The sequence below is a fragment of the Hyperoodon ampullatus genome, assembly GCF_949752795.1.
Source record: "Hyperoodon ampullatus genome assembly, chromosome: X".
Taxonomy (NCBI): Eukaryota; Metazoa; Chordata; class Mammalia; order Artiodactyla; family Ziphiidae; genus Hyperoodon; species Hyperoodon ampullatus.
The window spans coordinates 41,390,274-41,413,207 of NC_136913.1; the positions used below are offsets into that span (position 1 = coordinate 41,390,274).

Here is a 22,934-nt window from a genome sequence, read left to right on the forward strand (position 1 = left end):
CTCCTCACCCTGTGGCCGTGCGGGGAGCATAGCAGGAGGGCTAGGGCAGGGATACAGTCTTCCCTCTGTGCCAGCCTTTTGACCTCCCCGGCTCTGTCACATTTGCCCTGGCCGTGCATGCTTCTGGAACATTCTTTGTAACCAGCTGGGCTGGGGGGAGGGAGCACGTGTCCCTGGCCCTTCATATCTCTGTGTTTTTGCACTAACTCAAGAGTCTGGTGGAGAAGAGAGAAAAACGAGTCTCAAAGAGGTCGAGTGAGTGTCCACACCTGGTTCTTCCAATGCCCACCCTTAGGCTCTTCCACGATGACCCAGCCAGCGGGGGCAATCATGCCACCCGATGGCATGACTGCCCTCTGATGGTTGGCATGTTCCTTTCTCCCTGGGAAACAAAGGTTCCTTTCTCCCTGGGAAACAAAGGTACCTTTCTCCCAGTGTCTAAAAGGGAGCAGCTGCTTTCAACCGTGCAGCAAGCGAGCGGGCAGCGGAAGTTCCAAGGATGTGGTCCCCGGAGGCCAGCAAGGCTCCAGCCCCTCAGAACTTATCATTATACTTGCAGTCTGGGTAGCGGTAGGCAAATCTGGGGTCACAGGTTCTCAGGGGCCTCAAGATGTCCTTCAGCCGGCTGGCGGCTTGGAGGACCTCGGGGTCTGGCCGGGTTCCCTCCCCACAGCGAGCGAGCTCAGCGTCTATCTCCTCCTGCACCGGGGACGGGAACTTGGCCTGGAGAAGTGGGGGCAGCACCTGGCCACACACCAGCACCAGGCTCTGCTTCTCAGGGATGGTGTCGCAGGAGGGCAGCTCGGTCTGGCAGCCAGAGACCAGGCAGCTGAAGATGTCTTTATTCTCTCCTGCCCTGGAGGCCGCTTGGCTGCCTAAAAGAGACAAGGAAGACATCACACACCCTACAACCAGTTCTCCTTGCGGGGAGGCGTCACTAAGGAGAATTGCTGGGCAAAGTGGTTCAGACTCCTAGCATCTCCTGTCACCAGGATATTTAGGGCTCAGGGACACGATGGCACCCATTGAGACCCTGGGGGGAACTCTCTCGGCTACAATAAGGTGAGGCCTGGGACTTCTCTGGTGGTCCAGTGGTTAAGACTCTGCACTTCTACTGCAGGGGGCATGGATTTGATCCCTCATGGGGGAACTAAGAGCGTACATGCCACGTGGCGTGCTCAAAAAATTAAAAAAAAAAAAAAGATGAGGCCTGGGGATGGAAAATGCACTTCTTCCTACCAGAACTTGGGCTTCTAATTGTAAGGCTCTCATGCATATCGTGATTCTCCCATTATTATGACTGAATTAGGGAACTCAGGAAATTCCTAGGGCCAGTTTCATGTGCCCTCTTTAAATACAAAGTCGGGAGAAAGAACAGGTAATCCAGAATATGTCTTCAACGGGTTGTAGTGGGACTGATATTCAGAGGTTCACATATCCCGAATATTCTGGAATCAGCCCCACTTCTTCTCATTTGATTCTTCTTAATAAAGGCAAATCAGGAAATGAGTAAGCGTGGTTTAATTGGTCTATCTTTGTAGGCCTTCTCATATAAACAAAATCATCAAAAACACTATTCACTCATATACCTCATTCGGTGCCATGCTTTTCAATTTGAAAACTTTATAAAAAGCAAAGGTGTCGAAATGGATTGTGAAATGTACCACTGAATCAGCCAGATAGTTCAGATAAAGCATCTGATGAGAAAGGCTCTGAGGGGGAGATGGATCCAGGGGCTTGCATGTGTGTGAGCAGGGGCAGGGCAGGTCCCCGCGCCACACAGACCCAATGGGACAACGGCAGTGCCCTCAGAGGGTGAAGCTGGGGCCATAGCACAGTGCAAATTTCCTCCACCTGCACTGACAAGGTCAAGTCCGGTTCCCCTTTGGAGCTGGAGCAGAGACTTAAAATGGGGATAGGGACTCTCTCCCGTCCCAAACTTGGGCTGCTCTCACAGTGACACAAGGAGACTGGCGAGGCCCGGTAGTGTGAGCCACACCCCATCCCCGGGCCCCGTCGTTACCCCTCCCTAGCGCCTGTCACCCTGGCTTCCCCTCTGACAGCTGCTCAGCCAGGCCCATGCTGGGTACCTTCCTGCCTGTCGATGACGCCCAGTGCGCTGGCATCCCGGATGAACAGATGCCCGTTGTTGAAGATGCCAAACATGTCCACATCCACGTGGGTGAAGTAGAAGAAGTAGTTCAAATCGTTGCTCCTCAGAGACTCCAGGACACCCAGGAGCTGGTAGGCCAGGTCGGCTGACTGGTCTGCGGGTGCACCATAGAATTCCTGCAGCGGGCTGGTGCTGGTGCTGACCAGAAATCTGCCACAGGAGCCCAGGTACTTGGGCAGTGGCCATCCCTCAGCGCCCGGGAAGATCTGCCAAGCGAGAGGAGGAGGCATTAGAGGATTAGAGAGAAAAACCTCCTGAGACAGTTCCCTCCCTCTCTCTCTCTCCCCCTCCCTCCCTCCCTCCCTCCCTCTTTCTCTCTCATTCTCTCTCTCTCTCTCCCCAAGAGCAGACAGAAAGATCAGCCTTACTCAGGTACCCAACGTCTCAAGACACGTCAGCAAAGCATCCTTTAACCTTGTTTATACCTCTTGGAACATGGCAATACCTTGCTCCCCCCGTCCCTCCCCTCCCCACTTTTTTATTCCATTGTTGATGGAGGGATTCAGAAAAGGGAGATCTTCTTTCCATATTGTAGATTGCATTTCAACAAAGTTGCCCCAAGCGAGGTAAGAGAATGCCGATGTCCTTGCTACAATTTTAGAGGGTATTCAGGCTTCAGGGGAATGTGTTTATTTGAAGAGTTGTATAGTTGAAAAAATATGACTAGCATTTCAGATTTCACAGATATCACGGCTTAGGAAGAGGCTATGGGGGAAAAAAAAGAGGGTCAACTTAAGGCTGATTTAAAGAAAATATTAAAAAAAAATAACAGTGCAGGCAGTAGGTTCTGGGATAGGGCAAAAATTATGAAGGTGACCCTTGGGTGACTCAAGTTTTGGGAACTGCTGCACTAGCCCTGGGTGTGGCCCTGGGCGAATCTGCCTGGTTGGGGTAATTACACACTCACAGAGACTCCCCAACTGACTGGAACGTTCTAACAGCCTAACACTGGTCTAGGGAAGCACACAGCTCTTCCCAGTTTCCTCTGTCTCCTTGTAAGAGCTCCAGGAGTTTTGGATTAACATAGATACACTACTATATATAAAATAGATAACCAACAAGGACCTACTGTATAGCACAGGGAACTCTACTCAATATTTTGTAATAACCTATAAGGGAAAAGGATCTGAAAAGAATATATATATATATATATATATATATATATATATATATATATATAAAACTGAATCACTTTGCTGTATACTTGAAACTAACACAATGTTGTAAATTAACTATATCTCAATTAAAAAAAAAAGAGTGGAGGGAATATCCTAGTTTTTTTTTTTGACTATTTATTGAGGCAGCTATATCCAGAATGGTGTTTCTTTATGGGAGAAATGACAGAAACTATAAATATTAACACTTTTTTTCCCCTCATTTTCCTTCTTAAAAAAACAAAGTCATCCCCCTTTCTGATGATTTTCTGTGGCCTTCTGCCATTTTAACCCACTCGCCATGTTGTGAAGAACCTTTTCTTGTTCCCACCCCCCCGCCCCGCCCACTGGGGCCTCTCCACTGTGTGCCATGGAGAAAGGCCCCCGGCCCCCTGGCGATATCTAAATGTGCGGCCACGAGTCATCCCTGGGTTGGGGGCAGATCGACGCCATGCTCTTCCTGGGCGAAGCTCAAGGTGGATGGAGACTCCCAGCCCAGACCTCTCAGGAGCCAGGGCTGGAAGTAGCCAGGTCACCTGCCTTGGCCACTAAGTGTAGGACAATCGGAGAAGAAGGCCTCTGAGCGTGCAGGACAACCAGCAATTCCTTCTTCTCCTCTAGGATTTCAAATGCCAACGTTAGTAGCAGCTTTTAGCAGGAAGAGTGTGGACCCTGAAGTCAGACAGCTCTGGGTTTGGGTTCCATTGCTGACACTGACTAAGGGACTGTGGCCAAGTCACTTCACAGCTCTGAGCTCCACTTACCTCATCTGGAAGAGGGGACAATAATAATATTCCTGTGGGGTTGTCGAGTTGTGAGCATTAAATGAGATAATGATGTAAAACATTTAACACAGTGCCTGGCACATAGCTAGTGCTCAAGAAATGAGTTGTTATTATGTACTTAGCCATCATGCCTTTGGCCAATAATATATAGTTAATATATTATATATAAAAATAATATGGGGCTTCCCTGGTGGTGCAGTGGTTGAGAGTCCGCCTGCCGATGCAGGGGACATGGGTTCGTGCCCCGGTCCGGGAGGATCCCACATGCCACGGAGCGGCTGGGCCCGTGAGCCATGGCCGCTGAGCCTGCGCGTCCGGAGCCTGTGCTCCGCAACGCGAGAGGCCACAACAGTGAGAGGCCCGCATACCCCCCCAAAAAAGTAATTATATATTATATAATATCCCATAAATAATTTCAATAATATAAATAATTAGAATTAAATATATTATAAATAATTAGAACAAAATAATACAGTATAAATAATATTAAAATAATAATTATATTATAAATAATTATATTATAAATAAACATCATATAATAACTAATATAATTATCAATTAGAATTATTAAGATTAACACAATACTATAAATAATTAAAATATAATCTCGATATAATTATTATAGCTATTAAAGTAGATACAATATTATAAATAATTATAATATAATATAATTAATAACAATACGAATTATTATTAACTGTTGTGGGGCTTCCTCCTCCTCCACCCCCTCCTCTTCCTGCACCTTCTCCTCCGCCTCTTTCTCCTCCCTCTCTTCCTCTCCCGCCCCCTCTTATTTCTCTTCCTCCTTCTTCTCCTCCTCTCTCTTCCACCCTCCTTTTTCTGTTCCTCCCCCTCACTTCCTAGCTTCCTTTGTGCCCATTAAGTAAGCGTCCTGACTCTTGGGATTCAGGAGAAATGGGTGCGATGGGGCTCCGCAAGTTAGCTGACTTGTTAAGGGGCTGTCTCTACCACTGGACTGGAAGCTGCATGAAGACAGGGGCCAGCGCGCCTGCCTCGTGGACCAGTGTTCCAGAGCATCCTTACCTATTTGACCATTCCCTTTTTGATGGACATTTAGGTTACTTCCATTTTTTTCTCCTTTCCAAGCACAGCGGCAGAGCACCTCTCCGGGTGGGTCATTCTTTGGTTATCTCCCCACCTCCTGAGCTTGCTCAACTCATATCGTACTGACCTTTTTTTTTTTTTTTTGCGGTACGCGGGCCTCTCACTGTTGTGGCCTCTCCCGTTGCAGAGCACAGGCTCCGGACACGCAGGCTCAGCGGCCATGGCGCACGGGCCCAGCCGCTCCGTGGCATGTGGGATCCTCCCAGACCGGGGCACGAACACACGTCCCCTGCGTCGGCAGGCGGACTCTCAACCACTACGCCACCAGGGAAGCCCCGGAAGCCCCTCGTACTGATCTTTGAGACACCTGGTCAAAGTCACCCTCCTCCACAAAGCCCTTCCGGGCTGCCTCTGGCCGTGAAAGTGGCCATTCCCCGCCGCCCCTCCTCCCCAGCTCCCACACCTCTTTCCTCTGCAGCAACCACAGCACTTCCCCACTGCAGAAGCCAACACATATTTACTAAATGCCACAAAGGTACTAACGTGGGCTGGTGGCCCCAAGGTATGCAGTGATGGCAGAGACAGCTCAACCCAGGGCCTCCTCCCTCGGAGCCGGAAGTGAACCCGCTCCCTGGACGGGCTTTCCGGGGGGGTCCCTGCATACCTGTAGGAGGATGGGATGGGCGTTGACAGCTAGCGTGTAGAGGAGACGCAGCTTGTCGCGGTCCGTGAAGTGGTCCATGAAGATGCTGCCAGCGTCAGCCACCTCCGCATAGCGCCGGACCACGCGATCCAGGAGTCGCTGTGACGGGCAGCGCAAGAGGGGGCTGGGCAGGCCCTGCAGCAGGTGGGAGAGATTCCGGGAGGAGGAAAGTGTGCTGAGTGCTCGTGGGCGCCTGCAGCACCGGCACGGGCAGGCCCTGCTATTGGGGGAGATCGTGGGGTTGCGGGGGACCAAGTAGGCCCTGAGGGGGTCGGGGGGGTTATGGAGCAAGTACCCCTGGGGGGCGTGGTGGGAGGGGCCTGAGCAGGCTATGTGAGGGGGGTCGGGAGTCGAGAAGGGACCCAGCAGTCCTGGGGTCAGTGTAGGCGGGCACTGGGCAGGCAGTGCATCCCTAGCAAGCAGCTGGAGCCTTGGAGACCCTGTGTGTCTCCACCCGCATTTTGCAGCTGAGGAACTGGAAGTCTGCAGAGTGTAGGTAAGTGTTGGAAGGGCTGGATTCAGGATTTGAACCAGATATGAACTGCATGTTTGCCCTCCCCCCACCCCACCACATTCATATGTTGAAACCCTACTCTCCAATGTTATAGTATTAGGAGGTGGGGCCTTTGGGAGGTCACTTGGTCATGAGAGATTAAGTGAGTTCCCCAAGTCACACATACCTAGTGTTTGTACTAAAACAGTACACCAGGTGAGAAGTAGGTAGGTGGAGCCAGGCAGGATCTGCATCCTTATCTTTACTGGGGTTGTAACCCTGTAGCTGGGTGAGCTCAGAGCACTCATTCATTCATTCACCCACCAACGTTTGCAGGGAGTCTACCAAGGACCAGACTGTATTTGAGGCACTGCAGATGCAAAGGGGACCACAATCGACACTGCCCTCCTAGGCCTGTCAGGCAGGGGGGACCATCAAATGCCCAGCAGTTACGACATGGTGCAGAGGGAGCTATGACTGGTGTGAGATCAGGGAGATATGGGAGCCCACAGGAGCAGGCACCTCCAAAATCTTTTGCCTTCATGGGCCCCTTCCTCCATAAAAAATATTAAAAATGATATTTTACAACTGCATTGGTACAAAGACAAATACCTTAATATTATATATTCAAACATGTTCTTGGATGTAAAAGATCGATTTTTTCTTCTGATTTTAAAAGAAATCAAAACATATTTGTGGGCCCCTCAAAGGCTTCTTGGAAGACAGTGCAGTCTAAGCGGAGGCCTGAAGCAAGGGTAAAGTTAGCGTGCAAAGAGGGTGGGAGGGTATCTGTGCAGAGGGAACAAGCTGTACAAAAACCTTAGTGACGCATATGACTGCCCAGAATAAAGATTCCATTCTCAGCTCCCTTTGCAGCTAGGTGTGGTAATGTGACTAAGTGCTGGTCAATGAGATATAAGTACAAATTTCTGAGAAAGGTCCTTAAAGGGAGCGGGTGTATCCTTCTTTACTCCTTCTTCCTTCCTGACTGGAATGTGGAAGTGATGGCTGGTGCTTGGGCAGCCATCTTGGACCAGGGCATGCTAAGTGTTGTGGAGCAGAAAAATGAAAGTGGCCTGGATCCCTGACAATCACAGAGCTACTATATCAGCCCTGGACAGCTATGTATCAGGTTTTTTTATGTAAAAGAAAAGTATATTTTGATCTTGTTTAAGCCACTGTTACTTGGATTTTTGGCACATGCAGCTGAACCTAACCCTAAATATCACAGAAGAAAAGAATGGAGGCAGGAAGATCAGTTAAGAAGATGCAATGGTCCAGGTGTGAGATGAGAGAATGAAAAGATTTCAGGGTAGTAGAATCTATAAGTCTTGGTGATCGGCTGAATGGGGGAGGGGGGCCAAGGAGAAAGGAGGTGTCAGAGCTAATACCCAACATGAGGGTGGACACCAGAGGTATCATTTGTGGAGGTGATTTTAAAACATGTTCACAAACTCTTTGACACTCCTCCCATTGAGGGTGGAGTCTAATTCCCCTCCCCTAGAGTATGGACTGGCTTTGGTGACTCTAGTGACTGGAATGCTTATGGGAGTGATGCTGTATGACTTCTGAGACTTGGCCATGAAAGGAGATACAGCTTCTACTTGGCTCTCTCTTGTACCCAGCCACCATGCTGTAAAGAAACCCAGGCTACACGGAGAGAAAGCAAGAGCCTTAGCTCTCACCCAGCTGAGTGCCTAGTTGACAGTCAACCTCCAACTTGCCAGACACATGACTCAGCCATTTTGGGAATGCGTCCTCCACTGCTGTATTGAACCACCCCAGCTGATGCCAGGTGGAGCCTCGTGAGCCTTCCTACCAAGCCCTGCCCAAATTGAATATTTGTGAGCAAAACTGATGATTCCTGTTGTTTTAAGCCCCTGGTTTTGAAGTGGTTTGTTACTCAGCAATAAATAACTGGTGTATTTGCTGAGAAGGTTCTGGGCCATCTCTAGAACTATAGCCGGAAGAGGCTCTAAACCCATCTTGTACCCCAATCTCCCTTTATGGTGGAGGCAACTGCTTCCCAAGGTCCCACTCACAGAGTGGGGCTGCATCTACTCCTGTTTGGTTTGTGCTGGCCAAGTGCAAGCCCACAGTGATATTGGCCAATGGCAAACAGAATTAGGAAACCAAACATTTCCAATAAAATAATGATTCATTATTTTATTGGAAATACACACTTTCTGGGGATTGCCCATTGCTTTGGAGTTTCCAAATCACTACTCCCTTCTGTATACATAGGCAACAGGGCTAACTCACCATCTTCCAATGAAAGGCAAAAGGAAAACCAAACACTGGCCTTCTGTTGCCCCACCCCCTCTCATGCCCGGTTTCCTCATCCTTGCATTTCCTGTCTGGTGCCATCCCTAGGGAACCAGCCAGTGGGTCAAGGTGTTCACGGTGTGGTGCAAGTGACCGGGCTTTTGCTCTGCTGCACTGTCCCCTCACAGGGGTCTTCAGTGCACGGTGGTAGTGAGAGCGATTGTCACGTTTCTCCACCTCAATCTCTAATAGGTTATAAAACAGTCCATGAAATTTAATGGGTACATCATTGTGATGGTCAGTTTTATGTGTCAACTTGGCTAGGCTATGGTGCCCAGTTGTTCAATCAAACACTAATCTACGTGTTGCTGTGAAGGTATTTTGTAGAGATGGTTAACGTCTACAGTCAGTTGACTTAGTAAAGGAGATTATCTTTGATAATGTGGATGGGCCCGATCCAAGAAGTTGAAAGGCCTTAAGAGCAAAACTAAGGTTTCCCTGAGGAGGAAGAAATTCCACCTGTGGACTATAATATCAGGTCCTGCACAAGGTTCTCCAGCCTGCTGGCCTGTCCTATGGATTTTGGACTTGTCAGTCCCCCAATCTCATAAGCCAATTCCTTGAAATAAATCTGTTATCTATATCTATATCTATCTATATATATCTCTCTCTCTATATATACATATATATACACACACATATATATATACACACATATATGTATCATATAATATTATATGTTATATATAATTATATTATATTGCATATTATTATTTTATATAAAATTTATTGTATTAACATTTATACTACATGTATTAACATTGGTTAATAAATTATTAATACTGTATATTTTGTGTAATATATTATCATAATACAATATGTACATTGCATATATATAATACATACACGCACATACACTGGTGCCAAGGGAAAAGCACTTGTTCTGTGCGGAAACAATAGCAACTGAGATGGAAATCTAGATTTGCTTTCACTTTTGAAGCTTCTAGTGAAATCTGAGTACACGAGAAGTACCTTCCCCAATGAGCTGTTTGACCTTTGGTTGGCTTTTATTCACATCCTGTCATGTGTTTGCTCAAAAAAATCACCAGCCATCAGCGGTGTCCCCATTTAAAGGGCTCTTACTGGAACAGAAGCGTGAAAGTTAAATTGTCTAGACAAATGATTCTGTGACTCTGATGGAGAGAGTTGTGCTTGTTGTTCCTCCCTAGAAGCCAGAGAGAGATAAGAGGGTTCAAGAGAGCAGGAGGGGGCCTTCCTCAGAGCAGACCACAACTTAGAAGTCATGTGCATCTTCTACCCAGAATTGGCCTAGTCCTTTTCAAGTTCCATGCCATGGGTGAGGTCTACCCAGCTTGAGGGTCCCGTTGGAAGTGGAAGATGGCAGCAGGGGGACAACATCTCGGCTGGGGTTTGACCGCCTGCCATCACAGAACGTGGGGCACACGCAGCCCATTCCCAGTGGTCCTGTGTGTCAGTGAATTCCGGAGGGTGACAAGGGAGCTGCATGTGGAGGGCTGACGCAGAAGCCTCTGTGGTGATCACTATTTGAAACCATGGTTGGCAGGACACAGTTGGGGAAAGGAAGTAACATTTTCTGGAAGTTCTAAGTATCAGGCCATATGTCAGGCCTTTCACAGACATTATCCCGGCATACACAGGGACTTTTAGCTTTTAGTTTTCTCTTGCCTTGTGACTCTCCTGGAAATTTAAAGTGATTGATTTTAAAAAAGCTTAAACAGTTTGTGGAAAATGCAGTGACATTAAATTTCGCAGCTCGTGCTGGCCAATGCAAATGGTAGACTGCATTATCAAGGGATCTAGTAAAATGCTCCCATTTTCCAGATGAGAATACTAAGGTAGGGACCAGGAAAGGGAGGTGACTTGTTAAAGATCGTGCTGCTTATTGGTGCACATTATCCTCAAGTTCATTTCCCATATTAATAATCCCACTTGGTTCTGGATGACTTTTAGCTGTTTCTGCAAAGCAAATGCTACTCGAAAGGCAAACATTTATGAAGCAACCTAAATGTCCATCAACAGATGAATGGATAAAGAAGTGGTGTGTATATATATACACACACACACACACACACACACACACACACACACACTGGATTACTACTCAGCCATAAAAAAGAAAGAAATTTTGCCATTTGCAGCAACATGGATGAATCTGGAGGGCATTATGCTAAGTGAAATAAGTCAAACAGAGAAAGACAAATATTATATGATTTATCACTTATATGTGGAATTTAAAAAACACAACCAACTAGTGAATATAACAAAAAAGAAGGAGACCCACAGATATAGAGAACAAACTAGCAGTTACCAGTCGGGAGAGGGAAGGAGGGAGGGGCAATATAGGGGTAGGGGATTAAGAGGTACAAACTATTAGGTATAAAATAAGCTACAAGTGTACATTGCACACCACGGAGAATATAGCCTATATTATTTAAGAAAAGCAAAGCAAAGATTTACCACCACTGAATACACTTTTTCTGATGAAAAAAAATGTGTAGAAGAAAGGACACTAACTGCTCTTAGAAAGAGAAATCTAAGACAAGAAGTCGGCTTTCCTTTAAGATTGGAAGTCAGCAAGCTGAGGTCACAGTGCTAACTGAAGGCACGGTTTGATTCAGGAATCTGAGCTTCTTTCCAAGGACATATCCAACTAATGAAGAGCTTCATCCTGAAATGAGAATTAATTTTCACTTCTCAGATAGAATCTGTTCTTTTGTTCTAAGGCTTTAAAGAACATACAAATTAGGCAACTAAAATTTATGTTTGCAAATTATGGCACACCTCTAAAGATAGCAGATGTGCTAACTCCAGTCACTTTATTCCCCTCCTCACCCTTTCCAAGGGCTACCACCATCTTCCCCATCAATGGATCAGGACACAGGCGGTGCCCACACGGACTGTAGAGAATGGTGAGCCCGTATACTTTTTTCCATGCACCAAGAGGATAGACGTTTCCAAAGTTGGCCATCGTGGGCGTGTTCATTGGGAGATATTCAAATACTATGGAACTGTACAGTGTGAAAGTAAACAAAAAAGTTCATGTTGCTGCCCACAGAGGCCACCCTTGTTCTATGCGGGGATGTACGAATACACACATGTAGTGATGCCAGAAGAAAAAAAAAGATTGGAAGTTAGCTTTTCCACTAAGAAGGTTGCCCTGGCCAGCTCAATTTGGAAAGCTGAGGGACATCTTGAACACATGAGTTTTTACTTTTAGTGAATTTACTTTTATCAAGCTCTCCTAGCACCCAGGGAGAAGAGAAAGTTCTAGTGCTAATAAACCTGTGAGTTGTCTTTCTGGTTGCACCCCTCAACACTTTTCACATGACTTAGCTGTTAAATATGCTTGTGAAGCAGGGTTTAGGTTAATTATGTGCCCTAGTTAATCAATGGGTCCTAATTAGAACAATGACGATTCAATAACTGTATGAGTTGTGGATAATTAACCCAAAAGTTCCCAAATATTTCTTCAAGCTGCATTGTATTCAAAACCATGAAAATTCCTGTTTGGTTTATGTTATTAAGAGAAACAGCTCACGGTTCTTTTCCAACTTCAGTAGATGGATTTTTCCCCCTCTTTTTATTAAAGTTTTTTCTGATTTTTTTCTTTTTATTAATCTGAAACCCAGACTCAATGTGGTTTGTTAACTTTTCATTCTACAAATGCTGGCCACCACAGTGATTATTTTGGAGAAACCCTCTGGATGATTTTCAAAGTTCAGACATCCAAAAATGTCCTCATAAATCTCAGTCTTTTATGTTACTTTATGATGCAGCTCATCTCAGCTGCTGTTACGAGGTACCACAAGATATTGTAGCCTTATGACAGGCCCCTTGCCCCACTGGGAAGTTTCTCTCTGGTACCGTTCGCCTCGGCTGAGCAATTTAGGTGCCCTGCAACTTAGTCGCTGATGGAAAGTTAGTCACAAAGGGTAGAAGCAGGAACAGGAAGTCAGCCAAGAGTGGGTCCAGAATTTGGAGTTTGCCTTGGATCATCTCAGAGTGGATAACATACCCTGCAGCGTTGACTAGATGTTAAAACAACATAGCACAGGGAGATCAGCTCAGTGCTTTGTGACCACCTAGAGGGGTGGGATAGGGAGGGTGGGAGGGAGACGCAAGAGGGAAGAGATATGGGAACAGATGTATATGTATAACTGATTCACTTTGTTATAAAGCAGAAACTAACACACCATTGTAAAGCAATTATACTCCAATAAAGATGTAAAAAAAAAAACCAACATTAAATCAAAAACTAAACAGACTTGGTTGGGCGGGGTGAGGGATATAAAATGTTTCCCTCACACCGGAAGGCCTGTCTTTGACAGAGCTCCCATTTCCACATGAAACAGAGCCTCTAGCTCTGTGACATCCTTTCTTTGGGTGGGGTTTCTCTTTGTTTAGATTCTTAATACTCCACAGAGTTTCTGGGTTGAGCCCTGATAGAATGTTTGAGAAGTTCTGTTTAAATCGATGGGGAGGTCTCCCAGGAGAGGAGTAATGAAGATCCCCCCTGAACGGGCGGAGTTTTGTGGTTTCTCCTTTCTCCTGCCTCTACCAGTGCCTCCTGGTAGATCTTCTTCACGCCTAACCTCTCCAGGCTACTGCCTGCCTCCATTCCATCTTGGAATCCAGTGGCTTGGGGTGGGGTCTTTGCCTGGATAGGTGGGCAGCCTTCACCCCCCACTGCAAAGGTGAAAAATTGGATTCAGTACCAACTTCGAGAGGCAGTATGACAAAGTAGTTACAAGCCTGTCCTTTAGAGGCAAGCTACCTGGGTTCAAATCCCAGCTCTGTCACTTAACAACAGCCTGACCAGGGGCAAGCTCTTCAATTGATCTGTGCCTTAGTTTCCTCGTGTGTAACTGAGGGATAATAACTAAGGGGACTCTGACATTTTCTAAACCTGGATAGTTTTGAGAGTGAAAGGGATGATATTAATAATTAAATCGGGACAGCTGGCATATGCTGGAACTGTCTCAAGCAAACCTGAATGTATGGTTACCCTAATAATTGTGGTACCCACCTCATCAGGGTGTTGGGAGGGTCAAATCTGCGGGAAAAGTGTCTGGTACATTGTTGGGGAGGCTAGTAAAGTAGTCTTATTCAGGTTTCAGAGGTGGCGCTAGGCCTCCCTCTGACGGGACAATGGCGCTAAAGCTGGCTGCATGCCAAACTGCTGAGCTACACCCAGGCCAGCAGGGGTGGCGCCGGCACACACTGTAAACCATTAGATAAGACAGGGAGTAAGTCATGGGACTTCTTGCACCTTGAGGGCCTGGCCAGCCCCCAGGGATCAAGAACATTCCAAGACTTACGAGTTAAGACCAAGGCATTTATGACAACAACCAGAGCTACAAACTTGCACGTAGGCTGATTGTTATCAGCCTGCGGCCTGGTGCTAAAAGCTGGGTTCCTTCAGTGACAAACGGAAGTCTCACCCGTGGGGTGGACGCACCACTGGGGACCTTCCCAACTGTGACTCCAGATTGCTGTTCAAGGCACTTCCCAGCGCTTCTTGGATCTGGATGTAGGTGCTTCCCCAATTCGGTGATGTATAAACCTCTGTCTTTACTATTCTTTCTTAGTTAGTTATACTATTCTTTTCTTAATTAGCATACTGTAATCTTTGTTAATTCAATAAACTCTCTCTAAATTCTTGTTTAACTGAGTGTAGAGTGATTATTTTGCCAGCGAATCCTACGAACCTTGAAACCTAAAGTAAGGCTTTCGGCAAAATATACATGGGAAGGGCTCTATGAGTATTTGCTATTATTTGACCCAAAGATAGCACCTTTCCCATTTTCCCAGTTCTGTAAGTGACCTTACCATTCTCCCAGTCTTCCAGGTTAGAATACCTGGAGCTATTCTCAACTTCCTTATCTTAATGGCTGATCTCTCTCGTCTTTGATTCCCTATGTCAAGTTGTGCTGTCATCATTGTGATCTCTAGTATTGTGTTGTATCCATTTGTGTCATCAGTCACCTCTCCCCCAGCTTGTGCTCCCCCTGGGCTTAGCTGGCCTGGAGGTGTGCCTTTAGGCAAGTCCCTTTCCCTTTCTGAGGCCGTTTCCTCATCTCTCACGTGGGCATTATGGTAGATGGTTGGTTTACACCAGGTTCGTCACTCGGTTGCCTGGCTCTAGCTGGCTCTCTGGACATTGTAGGTACCTGATACTACTTTCCTGGATGCATGATAAACATCTCACTGTGCTTTACACACTGTGGAGTGCTTTGTGAACACAGGTAGTGTTGTCAGTTCCAAGGGTCAATGGGGGTCAATGGTAAAATGCCCCCTCCCCAAATTTCACAATAAAATGGATCTCTGAGTAGGAAACAAGGTTGCCTTTGGAGGGTCAAACAAATGTACTCCACATCGTGACTATGTTGACCCAGGACTGTCTTTAAATTTGGAAAAAACAGTTGGGAACCCCAGGAAACCCTAGTCAGGGAGCTCAGTAACTTCAGAGAGAAGGGTTGGGGAATGAGTGTTATCATCTTGTCCCCTATTTGGAGTGGCCAAGTAGACATAGGGGTTGGTAAGATTGAGCACCCAGACAGGAAAATCCGAGGGTCAGGAGTTGGCTTTGGGGTCTGGGGAAAAGGGCACCCAGCCCGTGGTCTCCAGCAGCCTGTGGGCAGGTGGCCAGGCCACTGAGGATCACTTGGTTGACTTCCCTTTCGGATCAGTGCTCAACCAACAGGCTTCTGACTACGACTTGTCTTCCACTGAGGAACTCTCCTTAGTGTTGGAGCCAGGATTTGAACCCAGGCCTGAGTCCCAGGCCAGACTGTACTGCTTTCTTGCATTGAAACTCAGCCTCTCCTCCCTACTTTCTTCACCAGTAGCTGTGTTTTGGGGGCCCTGTCCTACTTTTGCTGCACAGCCTCGCTGACCTCACTCCCTTACCCATCCACCCCACATACCACTTTTATTTTTTATTTTTTTAAAATTTATTTACTTATTTATTTTTGGCTGTTTTGGGTCTTTATTTCTGTGCGAGGGCTTTCTCTAGTTGTGGCGAGCGGGGGCCACTCTTCATCGCGGTGTGAGGGCCTCTCACTATCGCGGCCTCTCTTGTTGCAGAGCATAGGCTCCAGACGCGCAGGCTCAGTAGTTGTGGCTCACAGGCCTAGTGCTCCGCGGCATGTGGGATCTTCCCAGACCAGGGCTCGAACCTGTGTCCCCTGCATTGGCAGGCAGACTCTCAACCACTGCGCCACCAGGGAAGCCCCCACATACCACTTTTAGGTCTCATTTGTGGAAAGATCCACAGTCTTCAAATCACTTTTCTTTAGAAATGTAAATTCTCAGACTCTGCCTCAGACCTGCAGTCAGAAGCTCTGGGGCTGCGACTCAGCAATGCCAGTGTTAACCAGCCCTCCAGGGGATTCTGATGCCCGCTTGTGAGAACCACTGTCTTATAGAATAAAATGTAGCCCCCCACCCCCCTTCCCCAGTCCTACCATTGCAACATCTACCCACTGCTCTTGACCCATACTGTAATCAGGGGGCATGACACTTGCCGCTTCCCACAATTACATCTTATTCTCATTTTCATGGCTTTGCCCAGCACACTCTTCTTTTATTCCCTGGAAGATATGCCCTGGTCAGGGCTACCTCCCCTTGTCTACCTGTGCCCCTTACTGTCAAACCTTTAGCAGCCAGAGGCTCACTTGGTGGTGATCCTGGACCCTTCTTCCATGGGGTAGTCAACATCTTGGGTGACCCTGCTGGTGGAAGTGACGACTAACTTTCTCCTCCTATTGGAGTCTATCTCTTTCTTCCTACCTCGTCCGTCATCCATCCTCCTCCATTCAGGGGCCCCAGAGGCTTTGCCATTGAAGCATTTGTGGGCTGCTCCAAGATTTTCACTGTGGCAGATGAAATAATCATTGTGGCAGGCAATTCAGCTGATAGTTGGGACAGGCAGGCAGCTGACACAGAATAAAACACGTTATTTCATGGTCTGTCATTTTGATTCAGGTATGCCAAGGTTGGTCATAATTCTCCACTGGGCCATTTCATTTTATAGGCTGCTGGGTTTTTTTCTTTCTCTCTTTCTTTCTTTTTAAATCAAAAGACAGGAAGCCAAGTGCTTGTGACAACTCATTTGTGCATGCAAAGTTGAAGAAACTCCCAATGAAACTCAGTAGCTTCTGCAAAGGTCCTGTGGTCCAGGAGGCTCAGAACGAATTCTGGTTATCAGGAAAACCTTCAAACCAGCCTCGAGTTTGCCTGGGGGGAGGGACTACCAGGTTTCTTTTTATCCCCACCCCCTCTGTTGAGGTTGTACCACCTGTATCAGTCAGGGTTCAATCAGAGAAGCAGAATCACTAGATTTTTTTAAAAAACAGGATTTGAACTTATACAATTATACAAGCAGGTTAAGTAGTCTCTGTAAGGCTGTTGATCTCCCATATGATGCTGGAGCTTGAAGTCCATAGGCAGGCAGTTGAGAAGGGAAGACAGGTGCAAAATGGGGGAAGATCAAGGACAACATGGACCCCACAAGCACAAGATGGAGCTCATGACAATGGACTGAAACCCATGTCAGTTCTTATTGCCTCTGAGCTTGACGGTGTGGAGACCTGCAGAAGTTGGGGCCCTTTGGCATGAAGCTAACCCTAGGCTGGGAGTCGGAGAAGCTGAAGCAGGAGCCAAGGGGAAGGCAGAGCAAACATGCAGTACCGTGTGTGAGCCACAAAATGGCCACTGTTGCCCTTCCGCCCTCCCAAACTCCCAACAGAATCTCTCTAACCGGAAACATAAGGGAAGGGAAGTCTGGGAAATGTAGTTCAGCCTGGTCATGTTGACACATTCCAAACCTACGACATCACCTTTGGCTCCTTTGCTTCTCTCTTGGTGACTTTTCTGCGACCTGACTGAAGTATCTCACCGGACCCCAACCACCCTAAGTATTATTTGGGGAGTGGTGGTTTGTCGTTCTGAGGAAAGGCTGGATAGAGGCGCAGGCTCGCATAGACCACTCTGGGCCAGGGCTGTGGGTGAGGAGCTCTCTGTCAGATGGGAGCCAGTGATGGACTGTCTGGTTAGGTCCTGGCTGGCTGAGCCTCCTTTCTGTCGCCAACCCCAACCCCTATTTCCCCCACCTTTAGTGCCCTCACTCCCCTGCACCCTGGGTATCTTCACAGGGTACCATCTACCAGGTCCTTTCTGCAATGGAGGGTAGGGTTAGGAGAGAGAGAAAAGCAGCCACTTCCTAGAGAATGGGTATGAGAAAGTAGAACAAGAGGCCCTGGAGAGAGAGGCTACAAAGCCCAGAATGGCCAGAGCTGAGTGTTTATCCTGACAAGGAAGTGCTAGCCATCCAGACTAAGGTCGGTCACTGGACTCAATAGTTCTTTGGACTGCATTGCAGGGAGAACCAAAAGGAATTTGGGGAGTCTTCCCCCAGCTCAAATATACTGTCGTAACCACTCATGTGGGTTAGGAAACTTGTCAAAATTCCCCCGAGGCTGTTGCAAATCATTTATTAAACAAAAATTTATCAAGTCCCTACTTTATATAAGGCATTGTGCTAAGCACGGGAGTCACACATTTAAATAAGAGAGGGTCCTGACCTCCAAAGAACTGGTACTCTGGTGGGGCGGAGTGACATGTATACTACAAAGTTCAGCACAGGGCAGGATGAGACAAATGCTACAAGAGGTGTAAGCAAAGTGCTGTGAGAATACAGAAGAGAGGGCAGTAGGGGAATCCAGGAAGGCTTCACAGACGAGGTGGCATGAACATGGTCTTGAAGAATGAGTAGGATTTTGTCAGGTGGACCTCTAACGTCAATGCATTTCAAGCTGAAGGATCAGAATTGAGCAAAAGCAAGGAACAGACTTAAAGGCCATATCTGGCCAATGGAATCATCAGGAAAGAAAGTTGGGACCAAACTGTGAGGCTCTTGAAAACCATATTTAGGAATTTAGGTTTTATTCTACAGGTATCATACATAATCTTAGAGGCAAAGCTTATTGGTCATGAAGATGCCATGAACACCCTCAAAAACTGCTTGTGGGAGTTGAATTCAGTTTGGTAATTTAAAAAGATTAAATTAAAAAGATTTAAAAATGTTCGTAACCTTAGACCCAGTAATTCCACCACAGAAAGTAAGGAAGCAGCAAAGCATAGTACTTAAGGGTATGACTTCTGGAATCAGGAGATAGACCTTTGTTCAAATCCCAGTTCCAAAATTTTCTAGCCAGGTGATCTTGGGCCAGGTATATAAATCTCTCTAAGCCTCAGATTCCCCATCTGTACAATGGGAACAAGGATATCTCATAGGTTGTGAAGATTAACTGTGACAAATGTGTATGAAATGCACCTGGCCCATAGAAAGTAGTCAGTATGTGGTAGTTTTGAAAAGGAAATTTGCCTCAAGACCATAGCACAGGGAGATCAGCTCGGTGCTTTGTGACCACCTAGAGGGGTGGGGTAGGGAGGGTGGGAAGGAGGGAGAAGCAAGAGGGAAGAGATATGGGAGCATATGTATATGTATAACTGATTCACTTTGTTATAAAGCAGAAACTAACACACCATTGTAAAGCAATTATACTCCAATAAAGATGTTAAAAATAAAGAATATAATATAAAGTTCAGGCAAAGATGTTGCAGAAAGATGGTCATCAAAGTATTATTTATAATAATGACATCAAATGATATAAACACTAGTGAATAACATTATGGTATACCCATGTGATGAAATGGGGCTTATAAAGAATTTTCATGATATGGGGAATACTATGCGATACAACATTAAGCCATAGAGAAATATGCAACATGAAACATATAACTTATTTTTTCTTAAGTTAAATCTGACTAGAAAAAAGACTACAAGTAAAAACACCAGTGTGTTAACAGTGATTGCCTCTGGGTGGTGGCTTAGAAGCAATTTTTCCCCCTACTTCCTTATGAGTTTTTAAAAAATATACTTTATAAAGTTTTATAATAAGTATATGCTATTTAATAAGAAAAAGAAGGGAATTCCCTGGTAGTCCAGTGGTTAGGACTTGGCGCTTTCACTGCCAGGTCCCGGGTTCAATCCCTGGTTGGGGAACTAAGATCCCGCAAGCCGTGAGGCATGCCCCCCCACCCCCCCAAAAAAGTTAAACATTGAACTGGGAAGGGAAAGATCTGTTTTTTGAGAGTGTCACAGGTGGCCAGGTTGAGGATGTGTCTGAGAAAGGAAAGGTGAGGGGCAAGGAGACAATTGATGGGAAGAGTTGAGGGTGCTGTGTAGGAGAAGGACTTTGTTGGAGGTGTTCTCTGTGCACAGCCAGGAGGTCTGTGTCAAGGGAAGGAGGTCTGTCATGGGGGAACTCTTGCAGGAAAACGTGCTCAGGCAATATGATGGCCTCCTGAGCTGTGAGGCCTTGAGGTATTAAGGTGAAACAGTCAGCTAAAAGGGGAAGCCCTAGATTGTTCACCATTGGGTAATGGGCAGGAATTCAGGAGGACAGAGAGATCAGATGGACCCAAGAATGATGAATATCAAGAATGAGGTAAGCCCCATGACTGTAGCCATCTGATCCTATAAAAATCAGATAGCATCACATATAGGGTTCTTTAGACCCAGAACTGTGAGGAAAGGACTACAGTTTTAGGGTGAAAAGAAGGTGCCAATCTCAAGACGCTAGAAGGCAGTTAGATTGGTTGGTTAATTAAAGTCATTTGCAGGGAATTCTTGCGGTCCAGTGGTTAGGACTCGGTGCTTTCACTGCTGGAGCCCGGGTTCAATCCCTAGTCGGGGAAGTAATATCCCACAAGCCATGTGGAGTGGCCAAAAAAAAAAAAAAAAAGAAAAAAAGAAGAAAAAAGTCATTTATATTCTAGAGACGCCCCCCGCCCAACAATGGCATATATGCTGTCCACTGTCTTGTCCCCAGAACTGGAAAGTGCCACAGGTAAATAACCACCTACTGAATCTGAATACATGATGTTGTACAGAAAGTCTCCACCACAGCCAATGCCATTTGGGAGGCCCTAGATGCCGGGTTAGCCTGAATCACTGACCTTCCCAGAAGCCTCTTGGTAGGAGGCAGTGCTTACCTAGAGAAAGTGGAGGAAGGGCAATTGGTTCTTGCTTTTCGCCTTTCCTTTTGGTGTCTTATCTTCCCTTTGAGGTGCTGTGCTCAGAAGTGCTTGGGCCAGCTTACCAGGCAAGCCCTTGGGGGAATCACCCCTCCTCCTCCTGAGCAAGAGGCCCCCATCTATTTCTTCCTCCCCTGCCCTGGGTCAAAATGCCTCAGCCGTCTCTCTTCCAAGATAACTATGGAGAGATCAAGCCCTGGAGAAGCTAATGGATAACTGTGTCACCATCCCTCTCACCCAAATTAGGTAGACATTTCTGGTATCAAGAGTCATATTCCAAGGACTAGAAACCATGGGACTTTCAAACTTGTTAACACCTGAGTCATGCCAGTAAAGATGCTCTCTTGGGGAAAGACGGGACTTTCAGAGACTCTGAAATCTGACAGCCTCTAGAGATGACCGGGGAGTTAGCACAGGTGTGGATCAAGAGTCACCCTGAAGCCATGAATAGTGAGTGGTGAGTGATGTCTTATTCATTCACTCATTTGATCACTCCTTCATTTCCCAAAGATTTACGAAGTGTCTACGCCATGTCAGACATGTGTGCGGGAAGACATTGATGAATTAGATGCAGTGCCTCCCCTCAAGTAGTTCCCTGTCTGGTTGGAGAGTCAAAAACAGAAAGAGAGAGAGGAAGGAAGGAAGGAAGGAAAGAAAGAAGGAAGGAAGGAGGAAGGGAGGGAGGAGGGCAGGAAGGAGAGAAGGAAAGAAAGAAAAAGAAAGAAAGGAAGGAAGGAAAGAAAGAAAGAAAACAATGCCATGTACTCTATAGAAAGTGCTTTTCTGGTCTGCTGTAAGTGTGTTATTAAGTCAGATTCTCCTCTGGTTCTCATTGCAGGATTGAGTCCTTTCATATGTACTGGGCTGAAAGCCACAGGTATTCCCCACACTTTCTTCAGCCTTGAAATAGTATCCAAAATGCCAAAGCCTTTTAGAATAAGGTGAGAGCTTCAAAAGCAAGAAAGATGGCTTTCATAGCTATATTTAGGATTTGCACATAGGAATGCAATAGCACCAGTTTTTTTCTCTCCTGGATAGTGGATCATTTTGAGATTTCTAGTGCTGGCCATAACAGAGTAACTGGTATCAGGCTTACCCTTCTGATGCAAATAGCTGTAAACCCACACAAAACATATAAAACAACTGTTTGTGGGCGTTGGACCACCACCCACATAGGGCAACAATCCTTGAGAGAAAGGATGCATGAGCTGAGCCCCATATTCACACTGTCTTTTCCCCCAAGGACATTTTCCAAGCTGCAGTGCAGGGTCTTGCTGGGTAGAGGAAACAGCAATTAGGATTTGGGGCTGCCTCAGTAGCTGGGATATGGGGGGCAGGGTCCTATAAAGGAAAAGCTACAGAGAAGGAGCGCCCAAAATATATGTGAAAGTTTCCCTCAGATCTTTGGCCAACTCCTAAGCTGCATAAGAGCAGGGTGGGACTCTAGAGCCCTAGTAGAGAACCACGTTAGAAGGCTATATCACTGAGCAGAGATTTCAGAGGCCACATAGCACTGGAGAGATGGGGATCTGGGCTAGACACCTTAGTGAGCACCCTGGGCTTTTGATTGGACCTCAGAAAGTCCACATTCCAGTGGTAAGGCTCAGGTCCTACCAGCAAGGACCATGTCCTGGGAATAAGGGCAAAACTGAAAGAGACCTGCACTAACAAAGACTTAATCCCAGCCTCAACAGGATTAAGGCAGTGGTTCTAGACTGGGGGCAATTTTGCTCCACAGAGGACATTTTGGACAACATCTGGAAACAGTTTGGGTTGTCACAGTTGGGGGTTGTGATGCTACTGGCATCTAGTGGGTGAGGGCTGGGGGATGCTGCTAAGCATCTTAACAAATGCACGGGACATCCCCCATCCCAATCCCCAGCCCCAGATGTCAATAGTCACGAGACTGAGAAACCCTGGATTTAGGTGAGCAATTTCGTTGGCTGCTGGAGCAAAGCTCAACCATCTTTAGGAGAAGATAATGTAATTTCGAACCTCTACCATGTGTTATCCTTAAAATCCAGCATACAGTTAAAAATTACCAAAAAATGTGCAGAAGCAAGAAAAACTAATTGATAATCAAGAAAAAAGAGAACAACCCACAAAAGCAGAAGTAGAATCAGAGATAATCTGGATTTCAGAATTAGCAAGT

At 46.5% G+C, this 22,934-nt stretch overlaps 1 protein-coding gene across 1 annotated transcript in view; it reads right to left on the reverse strand.

Annotated features, from left to right (window-relative positions):
- Positions 1-534: 534 nt before the first annotated feature.
- Positions 535-22,934, reverse strand: part of DIPK2B (divergent protein kinase domain 2B) — a gene marked incomplete at both ends in the record, with an annotated part of 47,776 nt that continues 25,376 nt past the window's right edge. The window contains 3 exons of the mRNA XM_079728311.1: positions 535-875; positions 2,091-2,379; positions 5,842-6,015. Of these exons, the coding sequence (XP_079584437.1) occupies positions 535-875; positions 2,091-2,379; positions 5,842-6,015 (804 nt within the window). The remainder of the gene's footprint in view (positions 876-2,090; positions 2,380-5,841; positions 6,016-22,934) is intronic.